At 47.0% G+C, this 24,297-nt stretch overlaps 1 protein-coding gene across 1 annotated transcript in view; it reads right to left on the bottom strand.

The window, feature by feature from the left end:
• HABP2 (hyaluronan binding protein 2) overlaps positions 1 to 24,005 on the bottom strand; it is a 34,185-nt gene extending 10,180 nt beyond the window's left edge. Inside the window, exons 1-5 of the mRNA XM_052661106.1 lie at positions 23,937 to 24,005; positions 9,741 to 9,777; positions 3,362 to 3,472; positions 1,799 to 1,906; positions 268 to 384 (exon numbers count right to left, since the gene is read on the bottom strand). Coding sequence (XP_052517066.1) covers positions 268 to 384; positions 1,799 to 1,906; positions 3,362 to 3,472; positions 9,741 to 9,777; positions 23,937 to 24,005 — 442 coding nt within the window. The remainder of the gene's footprint in view (positions 1 to 267; positions 385 to 1,798; positions 1,907 to 3,361; positions 3,473 to 9,740; positions 9,778 to 23,936) is intronic.
• Positions 24,006 to 24,297: the final 292 nt, after the last annotated feature.

Here is a 24,297-nt window from a genome sequence, read left to right as displayed (position 1 = left end):
TTCCTAGAAGTGAGTTTCAAGATGATTTTTTTTTATGGGAAAGCACACAGACTGGTCAATTCCCACTGGACTCTCCAGGGATAATGAATATTAAAAAATCTTAGTTAAAAGATTAAATCTTAGTTAAAAGATTTAATCAAAGTTAAAAATATTGAATGCCACCAAAACTTTGGGTTGGTATCTGGACTTCACACAGTAGGATACTGACATCCCAGGCATAAGTCAGGGGAGAGAGAGCTTAGCATAGAAGAGGCTTCCAGTACTCACCTCTGGAGCAGTCTGAACCCCTGTAAGGGTGTTTGCAGGCACAGCGGTGGTAAGGAGGACTCTGAGTAATGAGACAGTCTCCCCGGCCACATGGGTTGTTTTTGCACTTGTTTTGCACTGTGGGAGATCAATAGAGAAGTTTCGCCAAAGTACAGGATGTTATTTGGGGCACATTTTACATTGAGAGGTACCTGCACAGTACAATATTTAGGAGGTGGTCCTGGGGGTGGTAGTGATGGTGACTGGTAGAGCATGTGCCCTTGTCCATGGTTCTGAAACACCATGCTACCCCGCCTCATCCCTCACACCCCCCCACACCCCCCAGAAAATTTCCCTTATCCTTGGGTCATTGATGATTGCTTCCCAGTTCCTTATGAGTTCCTAGTGCTCATAGCCTTTATTATTCTATCTTTATAAGCACTTTGATAATGTTAAAACTTCAAAAATTCCAAATGGATCTGCAATTTGAGTTTCTCCACTTTATAGCTGATTTTATGTTCCATTTATAATTTGGCCACTCTTCCAAGAAGTGGAGGGATAAACTCAGATGCTGTGCTTGTGCCTGATATCCCAAACCATCCTGAAGCATTTATTTAGACTTTGTAGCGTTGAAAATGATAGGATGGACTTCCCTGGTGGCCTAGGGGCTAAGATTCCATGCTTCCAGTACAGGGGCCCTGGGTTCAATTCCTGGGTGGGGAACTAGATCCGACATGCTACAACTAAGAGTTTGAATGCCGCAACGAAAGATCTCACATGCCCCAACTAAGACCCAGCACAACCAAATAAATAAATGAATTTTTTTTTAATGGTAGGAATAATTGAAAAGGGCACAGAGAAAAGAAGTCAACCTCAAAACCCTCACTGTCTCTCCCCGCCCCCCTCAGTTATATGGTCACTAGATAGGACAGAATCCAGGTTCTCTCTAAGGGTATAACTGGCCCATAAGAATTCCATTCCCAATACTTTATCACCTCATGCTATGCCCACAAGAGGTCACTAAAGGCAGACACAGCTTTTATCAGAGTCTTCATGAGTGAGGATGGCAGGAAGAGAGAGCCTCCAGCTGGAATCAGGCCCCAGATCTCTAATTCCTGCTCTTCTCCCAACTAGATGTGTGGCCGTGTGCAAGTCCCCTGTGCACTCTGGTCCCCCTTTCTCTAACAGGATTGGGCCTTGTGCGCCCTGAGCACCTTTCTGCTGCCCTATTTGAGAACACTTTGCTGTTGAAGTTGGTCTGAACACTCTAAACAACAGTACTAATAAGCCCTGGTCAGGATCCAGTTCTTATCTCCTCAGGGTTCTCATCTGTGGGATGGACGTGTTAGTCCGATCTAACACGTGGCGATGAGGACTCAGGGAGATGTTGCCTCGACCAGGCTGAGGAATCCTTTATGCATAATGTAATATGTGTGGTTTTCAGCCATTCCATGGGATTTCTAAGAGCCTTCATTACCCCCTTAGAATTGCAGGAAAAAGTACCTGATATTCAACTTGGAGGAAAGAGTGGATCTGTTGAAGGTACACTCACCATTCTGACATCTGTTTCCAGAGAAAGGGTCCCGACAGCGGCACGTGAAGGTGGCCCCACTGATGAGGCAGTCCCCACCATGTGTACAGGGGTTGGACAGGCATGGGTCTAAAGCACACGGGCAGAAGACAAGGTTTGCAATGAAAAGCAGGCGAGATGCCCCCCTTTGCTCATGGGATTTCTGCCTCCTGCCCCCAAATAAGAGAGGAACTACAGAGCCAGTGATCAGGGAAAGGGGGAAACACGCTTTGCCCTTAAGGAGCCAGGAACGCTGCCATCACAAGGGCAGAGGGAGGGTTTCGGGTTAGGAAGAGGAGAGGCGAGAAGGAACCATGCCTGGCTCCCTCGGCCTGGCTTTGGATGGGGCCTTTCTCCTGGAGTAACTCCCCTTTCCCGTCATCACTGTCTCTCTCCTCCCAGTCTCGCTGGGAGTGCCACGGGGTCTGTCTCTGATGCTGAAGGCATTTCACAAGCCTGAAGACCTCCCCTACTCCCAGTGCCCAGGGGTGGAGGTCAGGAGTGGGGAACGAAAACCCACCCCTAATGAAACACCAGCCTTCTGAACATCAGGAAAGAAGACCAAAGGCAAGAGGGGGACAGAAGAATTGACGGCGAGGAGGAAATGACCCAGTGGCCTTCATCTTTCTTCAACTACTTGTTCAGTTAGATTTTGTCATATTTCATCTGTGCCTTTGGCTTTTCATGGTTGTCTGAATGGATCTTCCCTTGGGGAATTCTTTATCCTTCTGTTCACACACATTGTTCTTTGGTTCAGGAACTAGGATCCCTGGGCCTGGCTCTTGTTTTGATGGTCCCTTCTGATGTTCCCCTGATGCCCCGGATCTTGGCCCTGCCTTCCAGGCCACTTCGCAGTTATACAGCTTTTATTCCGGCTGCTAAGTGCTTTCCATTCCTTCTCCTGGTTTAGTCACGTGCCTGTGTTCAGGCCCAGCTTCTCATTTTCCTTTCTCTCCCTTTGCGTGGGTTGAGAAGCTACAGAAACAAAAACAAAGGTGGCCGAAGCACATGTGTGAATACACACATGCACACACATACAACCCAACAACTGTGCAAAGCTTCCAAAGAGTGAAAAGAGAAAGGAAAACAGCGCAGCTGAAAGGGCAGTCCCAGTGCCAGCTGCGCATTAGCTACAGTCTGATGCCTGATGCTAAATGAAATTCTTCTGCATAATTAGGGCCCGCATGTCATGAAAACTCTGGGAATGACTTTGAACATGACTGTAACCCACAGGGTCAGGAGACCTGAATGACGATGCACTAACTTGCTGTGTAATCTTGGCCAAGTCAGCTCCTCTCTTGGCCTCACTTGCTTCCCCTGTCATTTGAGGGTGGAAGAGATGGTCTCTAACAACCTCCCCAGTTTTCACAGTATATGATTCTAACTGAAAAAAAAAAAGCCACTCTAAATAACTTTTTTCAAAACCTATTTTATGATGCCATTCAGAGAGGAGGGGGCGAGCCCTTGCATGTGGTCATATGTAAACTCTCTGCTAGGTGGGCTGCTCTCCTTTCAGGAGGGCCCCCAAACAGCTTTGGTACCCACCATCCTCTTCATAGTACCAGTCAGGGTTGTCAGAATAGGCAGGGGTACTGCTGGCATTCTCTTCCTGGTTATAATACTCTTGGCTGTACTCATACTGGTCAGGAATCCAATCTACAGACATGGGAACAGGACAGAAGAAACCCTAATTGTTAGACTTAAAGAAGCCACCATTTTATTTCACTGAAATCTCCATTTTTCCAAAGATTTCTAGATCCTAAAAGAGGCTTCCTGTGTCTTTTCAGCTCCTGACACTGATAGGGTGTATAGAAGGGGTCAAGCATTGTGAATTTTCATTTGAGGGGGTTGTTATGACCCAGTGATCCAGTACTGGCATTTGGCGAGGTCAAGAGCATGTGACTGGAAATGGGCAGATGTCAAGTTCTGGTTCTTTGTTAACCATGACCTGGGACACAAGCTAACTGTGTTCTCGGTGCCTCAGTTTCCTCACCTGTAACAGGAAGATGATTGGGGTCCAGGAATCCTCCAAGTTGCTATACAAGATCTGCCCAGGGTCAGATCCAGGGGCACTGGGGTGCCTTGTTGGGTGGTTCTATAAATGAAATTCCTCAGTGGGACTTTACCAGTCACTTTAGCTCAATCAAGTCAAAGAAATTTGCCACCTCCCTTTCGGTCACAGCAACAAACTGCTCCCAAGTTATTTCTATAGTCATCATAACCGTTAATATTTACTGAGTCTTTACTATGTACAAGGCTCTGCACTAACCATTTTACATGAACCATCCCGTTTCATCCTCCTGAAAATCTAGGAAGTGTATTATTATCTCTGCTTTAAACTTAGAAATCCGAGTCTAAAAGAGGTCAGTAAGTTGTCCAAGGTCACACGCTATTAGATGGTAGCTTATGAACTAAGGCAGCTTATCTCCGCATTACCTCTAAAGTGTGCACTCTCAACGTCTTCAGCAGGCCTCTCACACTGCCTCAGAATTCACACTTACCCTGTCAAAGGAGTCCAGTCATTCCCACTGCACATCCAGCCTATTAATTAGGAATCACGCAAGAACAACCTTGAGAAGGTTCACAGATCTTGCCCACTGAGAGAAAGCGCAGTGTATGGGCTTGGCCGTGGTGGTAAATCTCACACTAGACCAGTCCACTGGGGAAAGCAGGTGTGTGTAAGGCTGGGCCCAAGCTCTTTGTTGTCTGGGGCTTTGGAAGATGTTGGTAGCTCTGCTGCTGACAGAGAGAAGTTTGGGATTTAAGAGAAGTAGGGTTGACTTTGCTCTCGCCAGCTGGCAGGAGTGCGGCAAGTCGGCAAGCTGAAGCTGCAAGAAAGCCCTCCGGAGATGCATATGATAATGACGTAGGGGCAAATGCAGATAGCTGACTTGAAAAGGCACTCCCACAGAGCCAGCTGATGGCTCGGAGGATGCCGTTTTACCCAAGCCTGATTATCAATCACATTATCTTACTGGTCTCTCAGTCATTCCCTGATAGTCTTTATCTCTCTGGCCTTTGAAAAATCGACTTCTGCACAATGGCTGTTTTATATTTCCCATTAAAACGGGACTATCTTTTTATTTCCTTTTTGAATACGCCAACTCTGGTTCCTTGCCAAAGTTTCACCTCATTTATCACAGTGTCAAGTCCAGACTCCCTTTGCTTCCTCATTATTTCGCTCGAGCCGCTTTTCCCCACTATGAAAATGCTCCCAGAGGAGGCCACCTTCCCAGGCATGGGGATCTAGGTTGAAGATAAGGCCATTGTCTTCCTGGAGCAAATCAAGTTTCTTTCCAGCTAGCTTGATAAAGTAGAGAAAGAGAGGGAGAGAGTGAAGGGAAAAAAATGTTTTTCTGAATTTGACATGAAAGATTTCAAACTGACATTTTGCAGAGACAATGGGTTTGGTAATGAGACGATGGCCCCATTTCTTTCTTTCTTTCTTTTTTCTTCGGAGAATTGATTTTTGTTTTTCCAGCAGGTGTTTATAGATAAGCGCCTTCGAATTGCTCCTGTAATTTCTCCCATCACTCCCACAAGTTGAGGGGCAGACTGGCTGATCTTGGTTAGACCATTGCGGATATTTGGAAATGAGGGGAGGTTTTTATAGATAGATGGAATGGTGTGATTTTTCCAGATGACGAGGGATGGATGAAATGTCTGTTGGAGGGTTTTGACTTGAATCCAGCTCTATTTACAAGGCCTGCTCACCCCTCAGTGAAGCTAAGGAGGGAATGAAACACGTAGATGTTGAATTATAGCCCTGCTAAGCAAGGCAGTGTGTGCGTGTGTTTGTGTGTGTGCTCACTCGTATCCGATTCTTTGCGACCCCAGGGACTGCAGCAGCCAGGCTCCTCTGTCCATGGGATTTCCCAAGCAAGAATACTGGAGTGGGTTGCCATTTCCTTCTCCAGGGCGTCTTTATGACCCAGGGATCAAGCCCACGTCTCCAGTATTGCAGGAAGATTCTTTACTGCTGAGCCACCAGGGAAGTTAAGCTGGGGGTGGGGGGCATACAAAGTAGATTTTTTACTACACTGGGGTCAGCATCCCTGACCCTCAGATTGTTCAAGGGCCGACTATATCATGTAGTAATAACAAACAGACCCACATAGCTTGATTAATATTCAATTGCTGGTAGGATACAACTTTTAGATACTAGAACTCCTCAATGGCTCAGCGGGTTGCAGAATTTTAGGTTGCATGGCTCAATCTCAGAGGGCATAGCTCTTGTATTTCGTATTTAACGTGGTCTATCTGATTTGTTTCCTCCAACTACATAGTCGGCTTCTTAAGAGTAAGAGCCATGTCCGTTCCTCTTTTTCACAACACAGTGCCCAACACAGAGCCCTATTAGCCCCTGACATGTGTATTTGATAGATCAAGCTTTCCCTTGGTGGCCAAGCCTCCCTTCCTTCTGATCAACCAACACACAGTGGGCACACGGCTCTGCCAGCAAAGATGGTGTCTGTCTGGTTTAGAGTAAACAGAATTCAGGAGAGAAACTGTGTGATTTGGGTCACAGATATTTGGTGAAGACAGTGCCCGATGAGCTTGACAGGAGTATAGAAATTTGTCCAAGGGCTCACCTGGGGAGAGAGGGATTGCATGCAGCCCGGCATGAAATTTGGTTCCATTGGTAGATTTTGAAAAATCACTCCAGGTTCAAATTCAGATTATCAGAAACTTTCTCTAGTCTACAGAAAAGGAGAAAGCTTTGGAGGAAGAATGGGGCAGCTGTCAGAAGCATTTCACATCAGGTATAAAAAGAAACTCTTGTGGATTTGTCTAATTATCAGAGTCTGCTTTTGGAATTTATCAGGAAGAATGTTAAGAGTATCTTAACTCCAATAATCCAAAAAAGAGGTTAATATACACTCACTATTTTCTATGTATTGCTGACTATACTAAATAAATGTGATTTCACACAATCTGTTTAACCTTAACAAAACAAAACAAAACCCTATGGCATAGGTCTTCTTATTTCTATTTTACAGAAAAGGAAAAGTTAGGGCAGAAGGAGATGATATCAGAACCCCGGTCTACCTGACTCCAAGTCTAGTTTGCTTTTTATGAGCCCGGGAGCCTCTTGTGGGTTTGTGTTTCCTGAAAGTCAACGGGTTTTAGCTTCTAGGAAGTAACATGCGTTGGGAATCTCCTTTGGCACATGCTCCAGGTCCCTGGACTGGGATTATCGTGGTCCCTACAGAAAAACTCCAGAGTTCCTGGGATGGGGCTCTGCAGCTGTTTGGGTTAAAGAGCTCGCCAGATGTGTGGAACGGAGTAGAAATCCCTGGAACGCCGTCCCTGTTGGCACCATCCATCACTGTGGCACAAACCGTTCCTCCGAGGGCCGCCCCCAAACCCCAGCCCTGTCGGCCTGCATTTGACGCTTCCAATCCGGCTGACAGGGCAAGCCCAGCAGAGACCCTTGCTGGCAGGCGGCAGGACAGCTGATGGATGCGCTCAGCCTGTGTTGCTGGGCCCAGTCTAGCCGCCTTTGAAGAGGCATTTCCATAGGCTTGTGGGCTGTCGTGTCACCTGCTTTGGGGAGATGGGCAGAGTCTGTGTTGTTTGATGGCCACCTCCTCTGCCACCCGTTGGGGACTGTGTCCTGGCCCTGTCTGTGCCAGCCAGGCCCTCACCACGCACTGACTCCAGCAGGATCAACCACAGCAGCAGCTTGCCCGTGGACATGAGCACAGTGTATCTCTGGCCCCACCATTGTCTAAAGACAGCGGGGAATCTGACAAAATTCCATCAAAGTATAACCCTCAGATGAAATTAAATCAGACACAAACAGAGGAGTCTTTAGAACCTAACCTGTTCTTTGCAGACAGACCCAGTCACGACATCTCACCCCATTCCACAGCCACAGGCTGACCGAACACCTTGAGAGGGACTCGGGAACCTGTGGGTGGCCTGCTCCAAGGTCCCTTCTTCTACTCACTGAACTCTCAGAAGCCATTGGGAGAGTTCTTATAAAGCCCAGAAACTCAGCATGTTAAATTCCACTCTTTCCACTCCCTGTTTCTATTGTTTCGTCGCTAAGTCGTGGCTGACTCTTTGAGACCCCGTGGACTGCAGCACGCCAGGCTTTCCTGTCCTCTCCTGTCTCCTGGAGTTTGCTCAAATTCATGTCCATTAAGTGGTTTTTCAGCCTGTGCTTGAATACCACCAGGGACGGAGAACGCGCTATTTTCCAAGAGCCCCAAAGCCCATTGAGATTTTTTTTTGAGAACTCTGATGATCTACTATTCGCAGATCAAATCTGACACTATAGTTTCCAATCTGTTTAATTAAAACTGAGAGCTTCGTGGAGGAAGAGAACGTATCCAGTCCCTTTTCTGTGACGTCTGTTCGGCAGAACCACTGCATATAGTCCATGTTCCTTACGCCGTTCACTGCACAATCCAGAGCATCATGAACTTAGAGTCATTGCAGATGTCTTTGGCAACTTTCTGGCAGGTGGCAGTAAAGTGTGTTGAGGTAAATACCCCTCTTAATTCCCACAAAGGCTACCTCATGGACTAAGGGTGGGGCTGCTTTTCAAATACATGGAGAGTGAGGTCCCTTGAGTCTTAAATGTCCTGTTTCTTCCTCTGTGTGACCACACAGTTCTGCAGCTCTGTCTCTTGGGCACCCAGACTACAGCAGCCCATTCAGTGGTGCCTGAGCAGTTTTGTGCAGAAGGCTAGGGTGGGGGCAGCTCGTCCCATCTCTGGACTTTGGACCTTTCCTGGATTCCACGTGTGGACACTGCTGATCTGGCCATCCAAGAGAGCCCTCCCTGAAATATGATCCTTCCAAGGAATTACATGTTGTTGAATTCAACACTCTCTTGTGTTTTGAACAAAGACCCCAATCCTTTCCAACCCCACCCCGCATGCCACACTCATGTATATTTCTTACCAATTTCACAAACATTCCCTAAGCACCTGGGGTGGGATAAGGTCGCTTGCCTTGAGCCGACACAAGTCTGTCTGCCCATGTGGGGCTTTGCTGCCAGAGAATATTGACTGTCAAGCTGAATTTGACCCTGTGCCATCTTTGCTCTGAAGAGACCCTTGATCCAAAGCTGAGACATGACTGTAGTCTTGTGCCTGGCTCGTGTCCTCTGCGGGTGACCAACATGGGCACTACCAGTGGGGGATGCGTTCTCCCCCACAGTGAAGTAGTGAGTGGAGTTAACTCCCTTGGGTCTCAGAGCAGCAAAAAAGAGACTCAGACCTGGAGACAGAGACCCAGAGGAGACCTGATGTCAGGAAGGAGCAGCTCTGCTCAGCCCAGGGTACCAGACAGAGGAGACAGGATGGCGAGAAGGTGAGAGGTGGCAGGTGTGTCTGTGAGAGAAGAGCTTGTGTGAAAGCACACTGAGGAAACAAAGCCGGTGGAGGAGCATCCCAGTGGGGCTGCTGGCGGGAGGCCATCAGCAAGGATGGGCCAGCCTGGAGCCTGCCTACATGACACCACCATCTCCACAGAGAGGTGCCGGCCTCCCACTGATGGAGTGGAGAGAGTAAGGTAACACAGGGCTGGCCTGCCTGGAGCCATTGCTCAAGACATCCTCCCTTTGCCAAGGCAAAGTGTCTCATCTCAGCCATTAGGAGGCTGTGTGACCTGGGGCAGGTTGCTTCCCCTCTCTGAGCCTGTTTCCTTCTCTGTGAAATGAAGGGGTTTAACTACTTCTGCAGTTTTTCTCTTGGAGTCCTGGGACTGAACATCAGTCAACTGAAAATTGTGTGAAGCACTGTGTGGCTATCTACACCCAGGAGTATATTTCTTAGGGGAAATCCTCAAAGGGGTCCAAGCCACTTCCAAAACATTGGAACCCTGGGGGCACACCCACACTCAGACCCCTCTTCTCCATCCCAGAACCAGCCTGTGGGGTGGGCAGCCCCAGGGCAGTCTGCACACTCACCTGGGTCCGGGTCTGTAAGAAAAGACAGCAGGGAGAACTGAAAGAGAAAATGACACAGAGAGCAAGGTTGAGTTCTCTGAGCTGGTTGAGCTCTTTCCTGAGCTCCTGTGAGCCGAAAGGGGCTGTTTGGGGGTCATAGCCAGGGCATAGCAGCACTAGGTACTTTCCGATGGCCGGGGTGTGGGGGTGTGGATTGGAGAGAGTTGTAGGGCCTATTTGACCGTGTTCCCCACTCTTCCTATGCTTGTTGAGCATCCGAAACATCACTCTTCTCCCCAGGATGGATGCAGAGTGCTTTCGCTTACCTGTTCTCATGGGGAAACCTGGCTGCCTAGGTACTGACCATCTTCTTAGTTACACCGATCACCAGGTATTGTGTGTCTCCTCTGCCTGACCATACATTGCTGCATTTAACTCTTACAACAACCCTACAAAGAGGCTTTTATTAGCCTGTTCACAGATGAGGAAATTGAGTTTCAGAGGTCACACAGCTGTGAGAGGATCCACATTCACGCCCATGTCTAGGTGATTGCCTTGGACTTCTCTGGAGGCTCAGAGGGTAGAGAATCTGCCTGCAATGCAGCAGGCCTAGAGTTAGTCCCTGGGTTGGAAAGATCCCCTGGTGAAGGGAATGGCAACCCATTCCAGTATTCCTGGCTGGGAAATCCCAAGGACAGAGGAGCCTGGTGCGCTACAGTCCACGGGGTTGTAAAGAGTTGGACACAGCTGAGCGACTCACACATCAGCTCTTTAAGGTTGGAGATGGACAGACGCTTAAACTCTCCAGTTGCTTCTCACTGTTCTTGGAACAAAATAGAAACACCTGCCGTGACCTATGAACCTCATCCCAGACCCTTTTCTCCAAATGTTGTTTCTCTCCTGATGCTCCAACCAGACCTGGCTTCAAAATGGCACCAGCCGAGCTCTTACCTCCTTGGGGCTTTTGCGCTTGCTCCTTCCTCCCAGATAGCTTGCCCCACCATTCCTCCCTTGCCGCCACGTCAGCTTTAATGCCATCTTCTCTGCATCTTTCCCACCTCCCCCATCAGTACGGCACACCCCAATAGTTTTGTCTCTGCACCCATTCATTTCCTCCATGGGCCCCATTAAAGCTTATAATTTTATATGTGTTTATTTGCATGTTATCTGTTGCTCACACCAAACTCTGATGCTCTAGAAAATCAAGGCTCTTTCAGTTTCCCCACTGATGTATTTAGCCATTACCCAGCAGTGTTTGGCATATGGCATGCCTCAACATAGTTTTGCTGAAAAAATCGATAATGGTAGGAATAGTGTTTGCTTTGCTTTTAAAATGCAGTCAGTCAGTTCAGTTGCTCAGTCATGTCTCCTTGCAACCCCATGGACTGCAACATGCTAGGCTTCCCTGTCCATCACCAGCTCCCAGAGCTTGCTCAAACTCATGTCTGTTGAGTCAGTGATGCCATCCAACCATCTTATCCTCAGTTGTCCCCATTGTTTTTAAAACGCAGTACACCAGAAAAAAAGAGAAAGTTTTATTTATTTAATAGGTGGAATGTTTTCTTTCAGTTAAATCAGAGATCAGCTAAAATTAAAAAAAAAAAAAAAAAAAGCCCTGAAGCTGAAGCCAGACTGTTTCTGCCAATTAAGTTTTATTGGAAATGGCCCCTCCCACCTGCTTATATACTGACTTTAACTCTTTCCATGCTATAATGATAAGACAGTTGTGACAGAGACAGTATAGTCCCAAATATTTCCTGTCTGGAACTTTACAGGCAAGGTTTGCTGACCTCTGACTTAGAAAACAGGAGTTCCGTCTTCTGACAGGCTTCCCTTTGGTTCTCAGTGGCCAGGAAGCTGCTTGTCAGTATGATGCATTTTCCTGGTACCCAGTCTAGGCAGTTTTGTATATTTGCTTCCTCCACCTCCAGCAGAAGCTTTAGTTTTCTGTTTCACTGTAGCCCCTTTAGTCATTTTGGGGTAAAATGATAAGAAGAAAGAATGCATTCTGACATGGTGTATGAAGGGCACAATAGTCTAGACAAAGATGCTTATCCTGAATCTCGTGAAGAACATGACAGACACAAACCATGGGATTTCTGCAAAACAGCTAGCCTCAACTCTGCGAGCCTGTCCATGTCATAAAAGATGAAAAAGATGGGAAGATTGTTCCTTATTAAATGAGACTAGAGAGACCTGACAACTAAATGCAGTGAAGGATCCTTGATTAGATCCTAAATTTCTTTTTTAAAAAGCCCTGAAGGATATCATTGGAACTATCGGGAAATTTGAATATAGATTTAGGGTAGACAGTATTGTGTCAATGTTGAATTTCTTGAGTGTGATAATGGAAGTGTGGTTTTATAGGAAAATGTCTTTGTTCTAAGAAGGTCCTGAAGCAGGGAGTGGGATGGCTGCAATTTAGTTGTCAAGGATTCAGCAAACCAACCAACTAACCAACCAACCAGCCTAAGCAAATGTATGTACATAAAATCAGGGCAGAAAGTGACTATGACAAGTGATCAGTGTTGCATCTGTCTGGGTGAACAATATTTACTGTATTATTCTTTCCACTTTCTAGAGGTCTGACAAACTATAAAATAAAAAGTTGGGGAGGAGAAAGGATGCAGAGACAGAGGTCATTTGCTGCCTGGAGTGTGCCTGTTTTGGAGAGGTGAGGGCAGGTCGGCAGAGGAATGACAGGTTCAGGGCTCAGGGTGTTTCTGGCCCTGGGGAGTGTCTGACGTTGATACCTCCAGGCTTGGGTGCCAGGTAGGTGCCAGAGAAGAGGAATAAGGGGACCCTGGAACAAATGTCACCCCCTTCTTCAATCTTATCCTCGTCACAGCCAGTCAGCTCAGCCTTGATCCAGTCCTTTGTCTGTCTCTTCATCCCTCCATGAAGCTGTCTGGAGGCCAGGGCCTGTCCCTCTCTACCGGCCTTCATCCAGACCTGCAGGACTTATGCCAGGCCAGAGCCCCACATTTTAACTGAAAACTGGAGCCTGAGGGACAGCTGAATGCTGCACTGCTCATGGCCAGCAGGTGGCAGACGTGCCCTTCCCAGGAGATGGAACCGGAGATGGAGCTCAAATGGAAACTAAACAAAAAGAAACCAGGACCTTCCCAAGCTGGGGGCCCTTCAGATCCCACAGGCTCTAAGTCTGAAGCAGCTGCCTCCCAGCTGTGCACCCTGGACTGATGTGGACCGAAGTAGACCGAAGCAGGCCCACTTATTTCGTGAATCACTGGATCCACCTGCAGAAAAGAGGCTGTGGTGGAAATGTGGTTACTGGCAGTCACAACACCAGCCTGGACCAAACCAGAAAGGCCACAAGAATCGCCAGTTGTTTGTGCCATACACCTGGATCCTGTAACTCACCTGGGTGATGGCAGGACATGGTGACTGTGAATAAGGCAGCATCTGCCTACTTTCATCCCAATAATCCATTCTGTTTCTACAGAGGGACAGGGAAAGGATAAGAAATCTTATTCCTGGGACTTGTAAATCCAAAGAGGAAGATCACTGGTGCAAAACAAGGAGAATGGGGGAGAAGGAAGGAAGAACTATGATCTCAGTTCACATTTATTAAGACCTGACAGCTGCCAAGGACTGTGTAAATGTTTTATGTGCCTTTTGTCTCTTTTATTGTGCATAATCTTCGATAATTGGAGTACTATAATTATGTCCATTGTAGACGTTAAGTTACCGATAGTAACTCAGCCAGTAAATGCCGGAGCCAGAGTAGAATGGAGCCAGTCTTATGCCAGAGCCATTGTGTGAGGATGAGGGACCCACCACATGCAAGCTTGATAATGAAGAAAGTAGAAGAGCCACCTAATCCTGAGAGAGGCAGGGCACTCAGTCTGGTGAAGAGACTGGGCCCCTGTCTTTGGAAAGTTTTTGCAGGTCCTACCCAGACTAGCTCAGACCCGGCAGACACAAAAAAGGTGGCTAGGCTCCAGGGACATCCAGGGTAGGGACAAAAGTCAGCTGGAGCCTCAGCCAGTTCACTGTGACAAACACATCTCAGCAAACATCTCCACCCAGATCGAAAGGCACACAAGCTACTGCCTGCTTCTTCCATCATGTGTATTCCCAGTCTCACCATGGCTGAGTGGTCACAGCTGCCCCAGCTCCTCTGCGAGGGCTAGGAATGGCTACTTCTGGCACATGGAAAGGTAGACGTTTTGCAGTAGATTCACTGAGATCCAACTGCTGGTCCATCTCTAATCAGACTTTCACAATGGATCCATGCCTCAGGACTTTGGCCTTCCCCAGTTGGAAGGACTGATCCTGAAGCTGAAACGCCAATATTTTGGCCACCTAATGTGAAGAACTGAGTCATTGGAAAAGATCCTGATGCTGGGAAAGATTGAAGGCAGGAGGAGAAGGGGGTGACAGAGGATGAGATGGTTGAATGGCATCACTGACTCAATAGACATGAATTTGAGCAAGCTCCGGGAGTTGGTGATGGACAGGGAAGCCTGGCATGCTGCAGTCCACTGGGCCACAAAGAGACACGACTGAGCAACTGAACTGAACTGAACTAAACTGAGTTAGAAGCAAATTACTAGCAATGTTAACATCTCACCCCCTAACCCAGTCACCAGTGAGCATAATATGGTGTCTTCTAGGTTAAGGATGGTTGGGGGGAAAGTGGTAGGGGGGAGGGGGGCGCAGAGAGAGGGATCCTGTGACTTACAGCATAATCTTCTTGAGGGTGGAGGGCATTGTGGTCTGATCTCTTCTGTGCTATCTTTAATCTAGTGATTATTTCAACACAGGCTCTTCCTCTATCTTTTACAATTCTAAACCTTGTAGAAAACAAAACAAAAAAGCAGAGACTAAAAGTCTGTGTTGATAGTCTCCAGGAATTAACTATTAGGACATTTTCTCAGAAGGCAGATGCCAAAGAATTGATGTTTTTGAACTATGCTGCTGGAGAAGACTCCTGAGAGTCCTTTAGATAGCAAGGAGATCAAACCAGCCAATCTTAAGGGAGATCAACCCTGAATATTCACTGGAAGGACTGATGCTGAAGCTGAAGCTCCAGTATTTTGGTCATCTGATGGGAAGAGCCAACTCACTGAGAAGACCCTGATGCGGGGAAAGATCAAGGGCAGAAGGAGAAGAGGGGGTCAGAGGATGAGATGGCTGGACAGCATCACTGGTGCAGTGAACGTGAACTTGGGCAAACTCCAGGAGATGGTGAGGGACAGGAGGCCTGGTGTGCTGCTCCATGGTGTCGCAAAGTCAGACTCACCTGGGCGACTGAAGAGCAAGAACAACAGCAATATGTTCTCAAAGGACTGGGAAGCAGTAGAGCAAAGAGCTGGGGCTAGACCTGACCTTTGGGGCTAGAACCTTGGCTTAGAATGAGCCAATAGCAGAACAACCTTTCACCTGGTAGGTAAGATTGGAACTCATACCCTAGCCATCTCTTTCTCCTTGGATGTTCTTCCAAGCCCTGGTGGTAGACCAGATGTCACTACACACCAGGGAAGGATTTGCATTGCTCCCAAAGGCAGCTGGAGAGAACTACATTGTGGCCATGTGAGGCTGCAGGGCTGGAAAGCGAGCCAGGGGCAGGAGTGCACAGCTCAGCAGGGCCTGTCCCCACTGCTGGAGCAAGGGCTCAGTGTTGGGGTACGAGGTGGAGGTGACAGAGGACAGGCGTTGCCAGTCACCATTCCAACTGCCGCCTCCCTCACACCATCCTTCTGCTCCAGCCCCTGCCGCAAACATAAGCTATGTCCTGAGATGAACAATTATGCAAAGCCTCAGCCATTTTTTAAAAATTGTAAAATATATACACCATACTATTTTTCATTCTAACCATTTTTAAGTATTCCATTAAGTGGCATTAATTACTTTCACAGTATTATGTAACCATCACCACTGTCTATAGCCAAAACTTTTTCATCATTCCCAACATATAAACTCTGTATCCATTAAATAATAACTCTCGAGCTTCCCTGGTGGTCCAGTGGTGAAGAGTCCACCTTGCAATACAGGGAACACTGGTTCCAGCCCTGGTCTGGAAAGATTCCACGTGCTTTGGCGTAAATGAGTCCAGGAGCCATAACTATTGAAGGCTTTGCAGCTATAGTCTGTGTTCTGCAACAAGAGAAGCCACCGCAACGAGAAGCCCCTACTTGCCAAGACTAGAGAAACCCCGTGCACAGCAACGAAGACCCAGCACAGCCAAAAAGAAAGAAATTAATTAAAAATGAAAAAATAACTCTTCCTTCCTCCTCCAAGCCCTCAGTAACCTTTACTGTACTTCATCACTATGAATTTACCTATTCTAGGTACCTCATGTAAGTAGAACCATACAATCTGTGTCCTTCTATGACTGGCTTTATGTCACCACTATTCATAATATTTTCAAGCTTCATCCATATTGTAGCACACATCAAAATTTTGCTCCTTTTTATAGCTAAATAGTATTCCATGGCATATCACAGTTTGTTTATCCACTCATCTGCTGATGGACGCTTGGGTTGTGATATCCTTTGCCTATATGAATAAGGCTGCTCTGAACATTGGTGTACACGTACCTGTTTGAGTCCCTAATTTCCATTCTTTGGGGTTGATATTAGAAGTGGAATTGCTAGATCACGTTGTAATTCTATGTTTAACTTTTTAAGAAGCCACCATGCTCTTCCACAGTGGCTGCATCATTTAACATTTCCACCAGCGATAAATGAGAGCTCTGATTTTTTCACATCCTCACCAATACTTGCTATTTGTCATTTTAAAAGGGTCCCAGGCATTCTGATAGGTGTGAAGTGGTGCCACTCCTTCCTTTGTGGTCAAAGGAAATCTCATCCTTGCTTTAGCACATGAACAATCTATCCATTGCACATGCGCAATGTTATCCTAGCAGTGGCCTCACTGAGGCTTTGCTTTCATCTGGAGCTGGAGGGAAGGAGGGAAGGTCCTAATGGGAAAATTTGGGGCCAGAGGAGAAGCAGCAGCCAGTGGCCCCTCTGGGTGTCCTCCTCCTCGGGAGACTGGGCAAAGCTGCTTATAGGACCACAGTGATGAGCCAGGAGGTGATGAGGAGCTGGCCCAGACCCTTTACATGCACAGGAGGAAGCTCAGGCCCAGTGGGATGATGCACTCCTTAAAGGACACGAGTGGATTGGGCCAGGGAGGAAGTCAAGGCCAGATCCCTTCACTCTGAGGCAGTCACCTGTGCCCGACCCGGAGCCACCTACAGCACCTCTGCTCAGTTAGCTGAGGACTGGACTGCACAGCATTTGCAGTCGGTTGCTCTTCACATGGGATTCCCTGGTGGCTCAGATGGTAAAGCATCTGCCTGCAATGCGGGAGACCCGGGTTCAATTCCTGGGTCTGGAAGATCCCCTGGAGAAGGAAGTGGCAATCCACTTCAGCACTCTTGCCTGGAAAATCCCATGGACAGAGCAACCTGATAGGCTACAGTCCATGGGGTCGCAAAGAGTCGGACACAACTGATAAGCACTTGGTGAGAGATACTGGTGCAAATGGGTTATCGCAGGAGCTTGCAGGGAGGGGGCCGAAGGATCGGGCATGAGACCATCCAGTATAAGGAGGTTGGAGAAAAACACTCATTTCTGGATGCGATCATGCTCTTGGGAGCCCACTGAAATGGCAAATGAACAAACAAAAGAGTGGGTTGGCCCTGTGTCTGAGGCCCACCACATGGGCACGAGCCCTGGTATTCCCCTCCTCTGCCAGTCAGTTCTCAGGAAAAGCCCAGGGCTTCCCAGGGAGGTGGACTTCCCTGGTGACTCAGATGATAAGGAATCCACCTGCAATGCAGGAGAACTGAATTTGATCCCTGGGTTGGGAAGATCCCCTGGAGAAGGGAATGGCAACCCATTCCAGTAATCTTGCCTGGAGAATTCCATGGACAGAGGAACCTGGCAGGCAGGCTACAGTCCACGGGGTCATAAAGAGTCAGCTGCAACTGGGCAACTATCTCTTTCACTTTTTTCACTTTCCCAGGAAACTAACTTCCCACAAATGGGAACCAATTCTATCCCCGAAGCCGTCTTTACGTCTGTGTTTTCCCTGGTGTGGCATGTGAACTGCTGCTAGTATCCAAGTTGATTCGGGTGGTGCCTGGCCAGGGAGAGACATCACGTCAAAACATAGCGTGAGAAAGCCATTTCCTTCTCAGTTTTACCATAAACTCTCCCAATCCCATAACAAAGACAGACTGGGGTGGTGCTGGTAAGTCCTTCTCCTCTGAAGTGAAGTGTTAGTAGCTCAGTCATGTCTGCCTCTTTGTGAGATCATGGACTGTAGCCCACCAGGCTCCTCTGTCCATGGAATTCTCCAGGCAATAATACTGGAGTGGGGTGCCATTCCCTTCTCCAGGGGATCTTCCCAACCCAGGGATCGAACCCAGGTCTATCTCATTGCGGGCAGATTCTTTACCATCTGAGCCACTCTTCCTAATCTTCCCTCCTACCAAGGAGAAAGCAGAGTTCTGTCTAGAGTTTTAGAATGACAGCTGTAGCCAGTTGGAATTCAATATCATTGTTTCCTTTTCTTTGACTTTCCAATTTATAGTAGTGACAGTTTCCTTTCAAAATAAATCTATTCAGGTTGACAGAAAGTATTAAGAAACTAGTCCGGGCTTTGGCAAAATTTCTGAAGATGGATTCATTCATGACTAAAGTTTTGAAAGACCTGAGCTAACGGGCTAGCCATCTAGCAAGACTTGATCCCTCTCGTGCTGGAAAGAAAAGCTTCAAGGACTGTTGGAGAAGCTTCCAGGTGGGAGTGACTTTTCCTCCTGCCTGAAGCTGCAATCTGAGGCCACTGTCCCTCTGGACACGTCCCATTCCACATTGAAAGTCTCAGTCGTTTCAGGGTAGTGCGTGTCGCAGCAACCTCTAACACGGAAGTAATGAATTTGGGACAATCATCAAGCCGTCCTGGGTTTGAATCCCAGCTCTGCAACCTCACAGGGCAGCCATCTGTGCAGATTATTTTATTTCTTTAAAGCTTAGTTTGTTATCTGTAAAATGAGGATGACAGTAGTGCTTACCCCATGGGGCTGTGGGGAAGCTATACATGAGGTAATATAAACCACACAATGCCTGACACAGAGCAAAGACTTAAGAAGCTTAATAAATACTTGCTACAGTGATTATTAGCCATTGTTGTCAATATGCTAAATGTTTTTTTTTTTCAAATTGTGAAGTGATTGAGGAGAGCTTGCTCAGCACAAACTCTTCCTGGAATTTGTTCGTTGGGTCACAAGCACGTCACACCAGCCCCCTCCCCCCATTTTTCCTGGGATCTTTGCCAAGTCCTAAGCCAGGAAACCTTGTTATATTAATTATGAAGAAAAAGCATGTTTTATTTAAAATCCCGGCTGCCAAATATTCTGCCATGCTGTTTCTCTGTGACAGCAGAATTGCTTTTGCATTTAGGAAACTCTAATGAATTGAAAATATAAATATATCTGTGCCTACACACACATGATTTCCTGCGACCTGATTTCCCTAAATACCAGCATACACTACCAAAGCTAATGAGTTGGACTTGTGCTTAAGATCAGGTTGTTGTTTTTTTTATCTATAAGTACATGCAGTGCAAATCAGTACTTATCTTTTCCATACGACTTTGAATGGGTTACAGCATGAAGGAGGGATGTCTCCTATGCCTGGAAGAGACTGACATTCTGGAGCATTGAGGCTTTGAAAAGGGTGGTTTGTGTCTTCTCGTCAAAGCCCTTGTTTGGTCCTGGGGGCCATGTGGTTATGGATTCTTGAATTAATCAGACAAGGAGCCCTGGTACTTGACCACCCGAAACTGACTCTAATACTTCAGCATCCAGTGTTTCTGAACAATAATCAGACAAGCCTGCTCTCTGTGTTTCTTTCCTTGTTTGTCTCTCTCTTTCCAAGGTAGAACTGGACAGGAAATGTACACCCATCGTACAGAGACAGTGTCAAAAGTAGAGCATGCTGGGACCTGGGGGACCTGGGGTCTTCAGTTTCTAATACCAGAAGCAGTAGTTCCTTGTCCCCTCGGTGTCATATAAGAATGGAAGCCTGTGTTACTAGACTGTCTGATTTTCAGGAAAAGCTGGGATCTGTATTATTATATGAAGTGTCCTGATTCTCAAATGTCACCAGCAATTGAAAGGAAATGAAAACACTCTTCAGGTTGAACTTTTACCTGCCAAATAAAACATGGGCTGTGAGCAACATGTATCCCAAGCCACAAATTTGCAACCTCTTGTCTGTGCAGATATTTTTGTGACTCTCTACCTAAGAGGATTCTGGAGCCCTAGAGTTCTTGAGTTTAAATTCTGGGGTTTAAAAAGCTAATAAATGGGAGCAAACATGCATTTTAATTGCAAAGCCTCCTGTTGAGGATGAGCTGAGATAAACAGGGCAAGCCTGACAAGCTTTGTCCTCTAGCTTCTGACCCTGGAAGAAGTCAAATTGCATTACAGCTGAGCCCAGGGGCTCCCCAAGTCACCCTGAGAATCGCAGCAGGAGAAGAAGTCAAAGCCTAGGGACAATGCACATAGCCGAGCAAACCTCCTGTGATGGGTGAGGAGTCAGGACAGAGCTGCGTCTCAGTTCTGGCTGGGAAGTTAGGTCACCTTCTCTGGGCTTGTTTCTCCTTCAGAAAATGGGAATAACAACGCGAGATGTCCTGGGGATTTCGTTGTTGTCGTTTAGTCGCTAAGTTGTGTCCAACTCTTTTGCACCCCCGCGGACTATAGCCCACCAGGCTTCTCTGTCCGGGGAATTTCCCAGGCAAGAATACTGGAGTGGGTTGCCATTTCCTACTCCAGGGCATCTTCCCGACCCAGGGATTGAACCTGATTCTCTTGCATTGGCAGGCATTCTGTACCACAGAGCCACCAGGGCAGCCCCTGTGCTGGGGACAGGTGTTCAACACTGACAGGCAAGGGAAAACAAATCTAGACCAGACCAGGAAGGCACTGTGAAGGATGCCCTGGAATCTATGGCAATATTTGACCACGCTTTTTTTTGGACCATGATACCTGAATATAAACCTAAGTTACAGATGAGCCCACAGAGAAGTCGTCATAATATTTGTGGTATGTTCTGAATGCATAGGCGGGTTTCGGGGCATCTCTCCAGTGGGCAGCAATGAGAGACCTGTAACTGCTTTTGTTTAAACTTTCAGAGGCACATGGAATCTGTGCCCGAAGCCTTACCCAGCAACGGGCCCCTGGTCTAAAAGCCCCCCATCCCTATAGGAAGGATCATACCCCTAAGGCTGTATGTTGTTGTTTAGTCACCAAGTCGTGTCTGACTCTTTGGCGACCTCATGGAGTGTAGCCTCGCCATGTTCCTCTGTCTATGGGATTTCCCATGCAAGAATACCGGAGTGGATTGCCATTCCTTTCTCCAGGGGATCTTCCTGACCCAGGGAACAAACCCGGGTCTCCTGCGTTGCAGGCAGATTCTTTACCATGTGAATCACCAGGGAAGCCCCCCTAAAATTAGTTACTCAGTTGTGTCTGACTCTTTGTGACCTCATAGACTATAGCCCACCAGGCTCCTCTGTCCAAGGAATTCTCCAGGCAAGAATACTGGAGGCTGTATGGACCAAAGAAATCTCATCCTTAGCCAGGGCCCCAGGCAAGAGACCTTATCCTGACAGATGGAAACGAGCCATAGTCTAAGACTCAGCTCTGCCACCTCCTAGTTTGAGAACACGTTCCTCAGTTTCCTGATCTGCAAAGTGGGAGCAATAACAGTACTTCTTTCTTTTCTTTTTAAACTTTTTATTTTGTGTTGGAGTATAGCTGATTAACAATGCTGTGATAGTTCCAGGTGGACAAGAGACTCAGCCAAACATGTACACGGGTGTACCCATTCCCCCGCAAATTCCCCTCCCATCCAGTCTGCCACATACCATTGAGCAGAGTTCTCTGTGCTATCCAGTAGGGACTTGGTTATCCATTTTAAATATAGCAGTGTGTACATGTCCATCCCAAACTCCCTAACTATCCCTTCTCCCCATTCTTCCCCCTGGTAGCCATAAGTTCATCCTCTAAGTCTGTGAGCCTATTGCTGTTTGTTAAAACAGTTTATTGGTATCATTTCTTTTTAGATTCCATGTATAAAAGATGCAATATGCTATTTATCCTTCTCTGTTTGACTTATTTCACTCAGTATGACAATGTCTATGTCTATCCATGTTGCTGCAAACGGCATTATTTCGTTCTTTTTTCTGGAGAACTCAAGGACCAATCCCTCAAAAGCACAGCGCTCGGCACACAGGATTTCTCATTAAATGGCAGTTTATTCTTACTTTACCTACATTGGGGCAGGAGAAGCCACCCCGTCCATCTGGCTTTGTGGTTCCTTTCTTCCTGGTGATGTCTCAGACTCTCTAAACATCTGAGTGAGTTGGCCACTTTCCCCAGTATCTCTGTATTGGCCTATGGAATGCAAGCCACTCTCCCAGTCACCTGTCTGGCAGGCATCTGGAGTAAGAAAACATTCCAAAGCCCTGAATCCTCTCTTTGGAATTGACTAAGCTTGTTGCCTAAAGGCTAGTTCTCATATTTTCTCTTTTATCCATTATTGACTTACAATTTCATTGCTAACCCTAAAAATTCACTAGGGCTTGCAAAATAAGAATTTGGGGAGACCGTTATCTTTTGCTGAACTTCAAACAGACTGCATCCACTCTCTTCCTTGCCTGCAAATTTTAGGATTTAATTTCTTCTGAGTGAAACTTTCCCTGGACCCTTTGTGAGTCTCTGATAATTTCCATCACTTTTCTCTAGACCTGTGCTATTTCTGTAGGGTCTTAGCCTCAGACATTCAATAGCAATCAGTGATGTAGAGGGTTTGATAACGACTGATCACTCCAGCCACACCACACACACACACACACACACACACACAAGTTATCAGTGGAAAAGAAAATTCTTTCCGAGATGAGTCATTGGCAGCTTAATATGGTAGCAAGGTAGGTGTCCGTGTACAATTTACGAAAAGGGGAGGAGAAGCTGCTGTTTTGAAGGCATGCTAATCAGAAAGCCTAGAATCTAATCTGCTTCCTGCAGGAAAAGCTCTATGGAGTGAAACTGGAAATAAAATGCAAAGGTATTTAATATGATGACTGTTATTTCAGTTCTCATCCCTTTCTTGTACGTTACTCACCACCCCCCTCCACCCTAACAAAGGTGAGCCTTCTTTGATTTTTATAAAGAACTCATGTTCACTTTGGAAATTTCAAGGGAAAAGAGCTCACATTTATTGAAAGCCACATGCATTGCCCCGCTTAATCAGTCACGACCCTCCACAAATCTGGGGGAGATTATCAGTTGGTTTGCAGCAGAGAAAACTGAGGTTCACAGAGATGATGTTATTTGCATAAGGTTCCACACCCAGAATGTGGCAAAGCTGAGATTCAAACCCTGGCTTCCAAGCCCACACTCCCACCTCAGACCGCCTCCAGCATGGAACTTAAGAGGTGTGAGGTCTGGTGAGGACCCCTCTCATATGCCCACAGACCCAGCTAACACTCTTGGACTACAAGGGCACAAAACAGGAGCAGATAACACCACACCTCATCTGCTCCCCAATGTCTTGAGTCCCCCATGTGAGACCCCCTGATGTCACTTTCCTTCTCCACTCACCACGACCTCCTAGGCCCTTGCTCACCTCTGTGCCCTGTCAACTACAGCCACAGTCACAGGTTGATGCGAGAAAAAGTCCTGCTTGCGAAGCTTCTCTCCAAATTCAATCCATCTAAGAAAGCTGTTGCCAGCAGGATCCTCCACTAGGGTCAAAGTAGGGGGATTCTTACCCTAATGTCCCCCAAAGAAGCTGGAGAACTGCGTATGCGTGTCAGCATCTACAGAGAAAGAGTTGGTAGCTTTCAGTGGCTTCCCAAAGGGATCTCTGGGTTCATATCAGACAAAACGCGCTGCCTTAGTGGATTTTTTGGCTCCGATCCCCTTAGTCGGAAGGTGTTCATGGAGACGGCTCCAAGATGGCACAAGTCAATTGCATGGCTTCATAGAACTGGCCACTTAATAGCAACCGACACGAAAGACCTGCATTAGCGCTTGAAATCAGGACATATTCGACCTGGCAACAGCAGTCTTTCACAACTCAAGTTTCTCATTGCTCCTGGCCCAGCTGGTCTGGTCTTCCTGATAACCTCAGAGCCTCTCAACACCAGATATTTGAAAAGAACACTTACCCCGAAGGCTGTCTTTCCCGCCAGAACCATTAACAGGAGAACATGGAGATCAGACATTCTGGCAAACATCTTTGTAGTTTAAGAACTCTTGTTTTGCTCTAAATACAATTTCTTTTGTTGTCTCTGCCTTTGGGGGGGAGGGGGGAATGTCAGTCTCCCAGGATTCAGGAACAAATGAAGAGGATGCAAATTATTAACTAGGCATCAAATACTGTTTAATGTTTAATGTTTTGCAAACCAACTATCTTGATTAAACAAATGGTAACTTTGGGGCTGGGCTGAGTCATGGGGTTGGTTTCTTTTCTGGAGAGAAAGTCTCCAAAGAAAGCAGCAGAGATAAAGTGCCCCTGGCTCCTGGGGG

This window comes from Budorcas taxicolor, chromosome 23, assembly GCF_023091745.1.
Source record: "Budorcas taxicolor isolate Tak-1 chromosome 23, Takin1.1, whole genome shotgun sequence".
Taxonomy (NCBI): domain Eukaryota; kingdom Metazoa; phylum Chordata; class Mammalia; order Artiodactyla; family Bovidae; genus Budorcas; species Budorcas taxicolor.
Note: the sequence above shows the minus strand (reverse complement) of the source record. Positions and strands in the feature narration are given on the sequence as shown.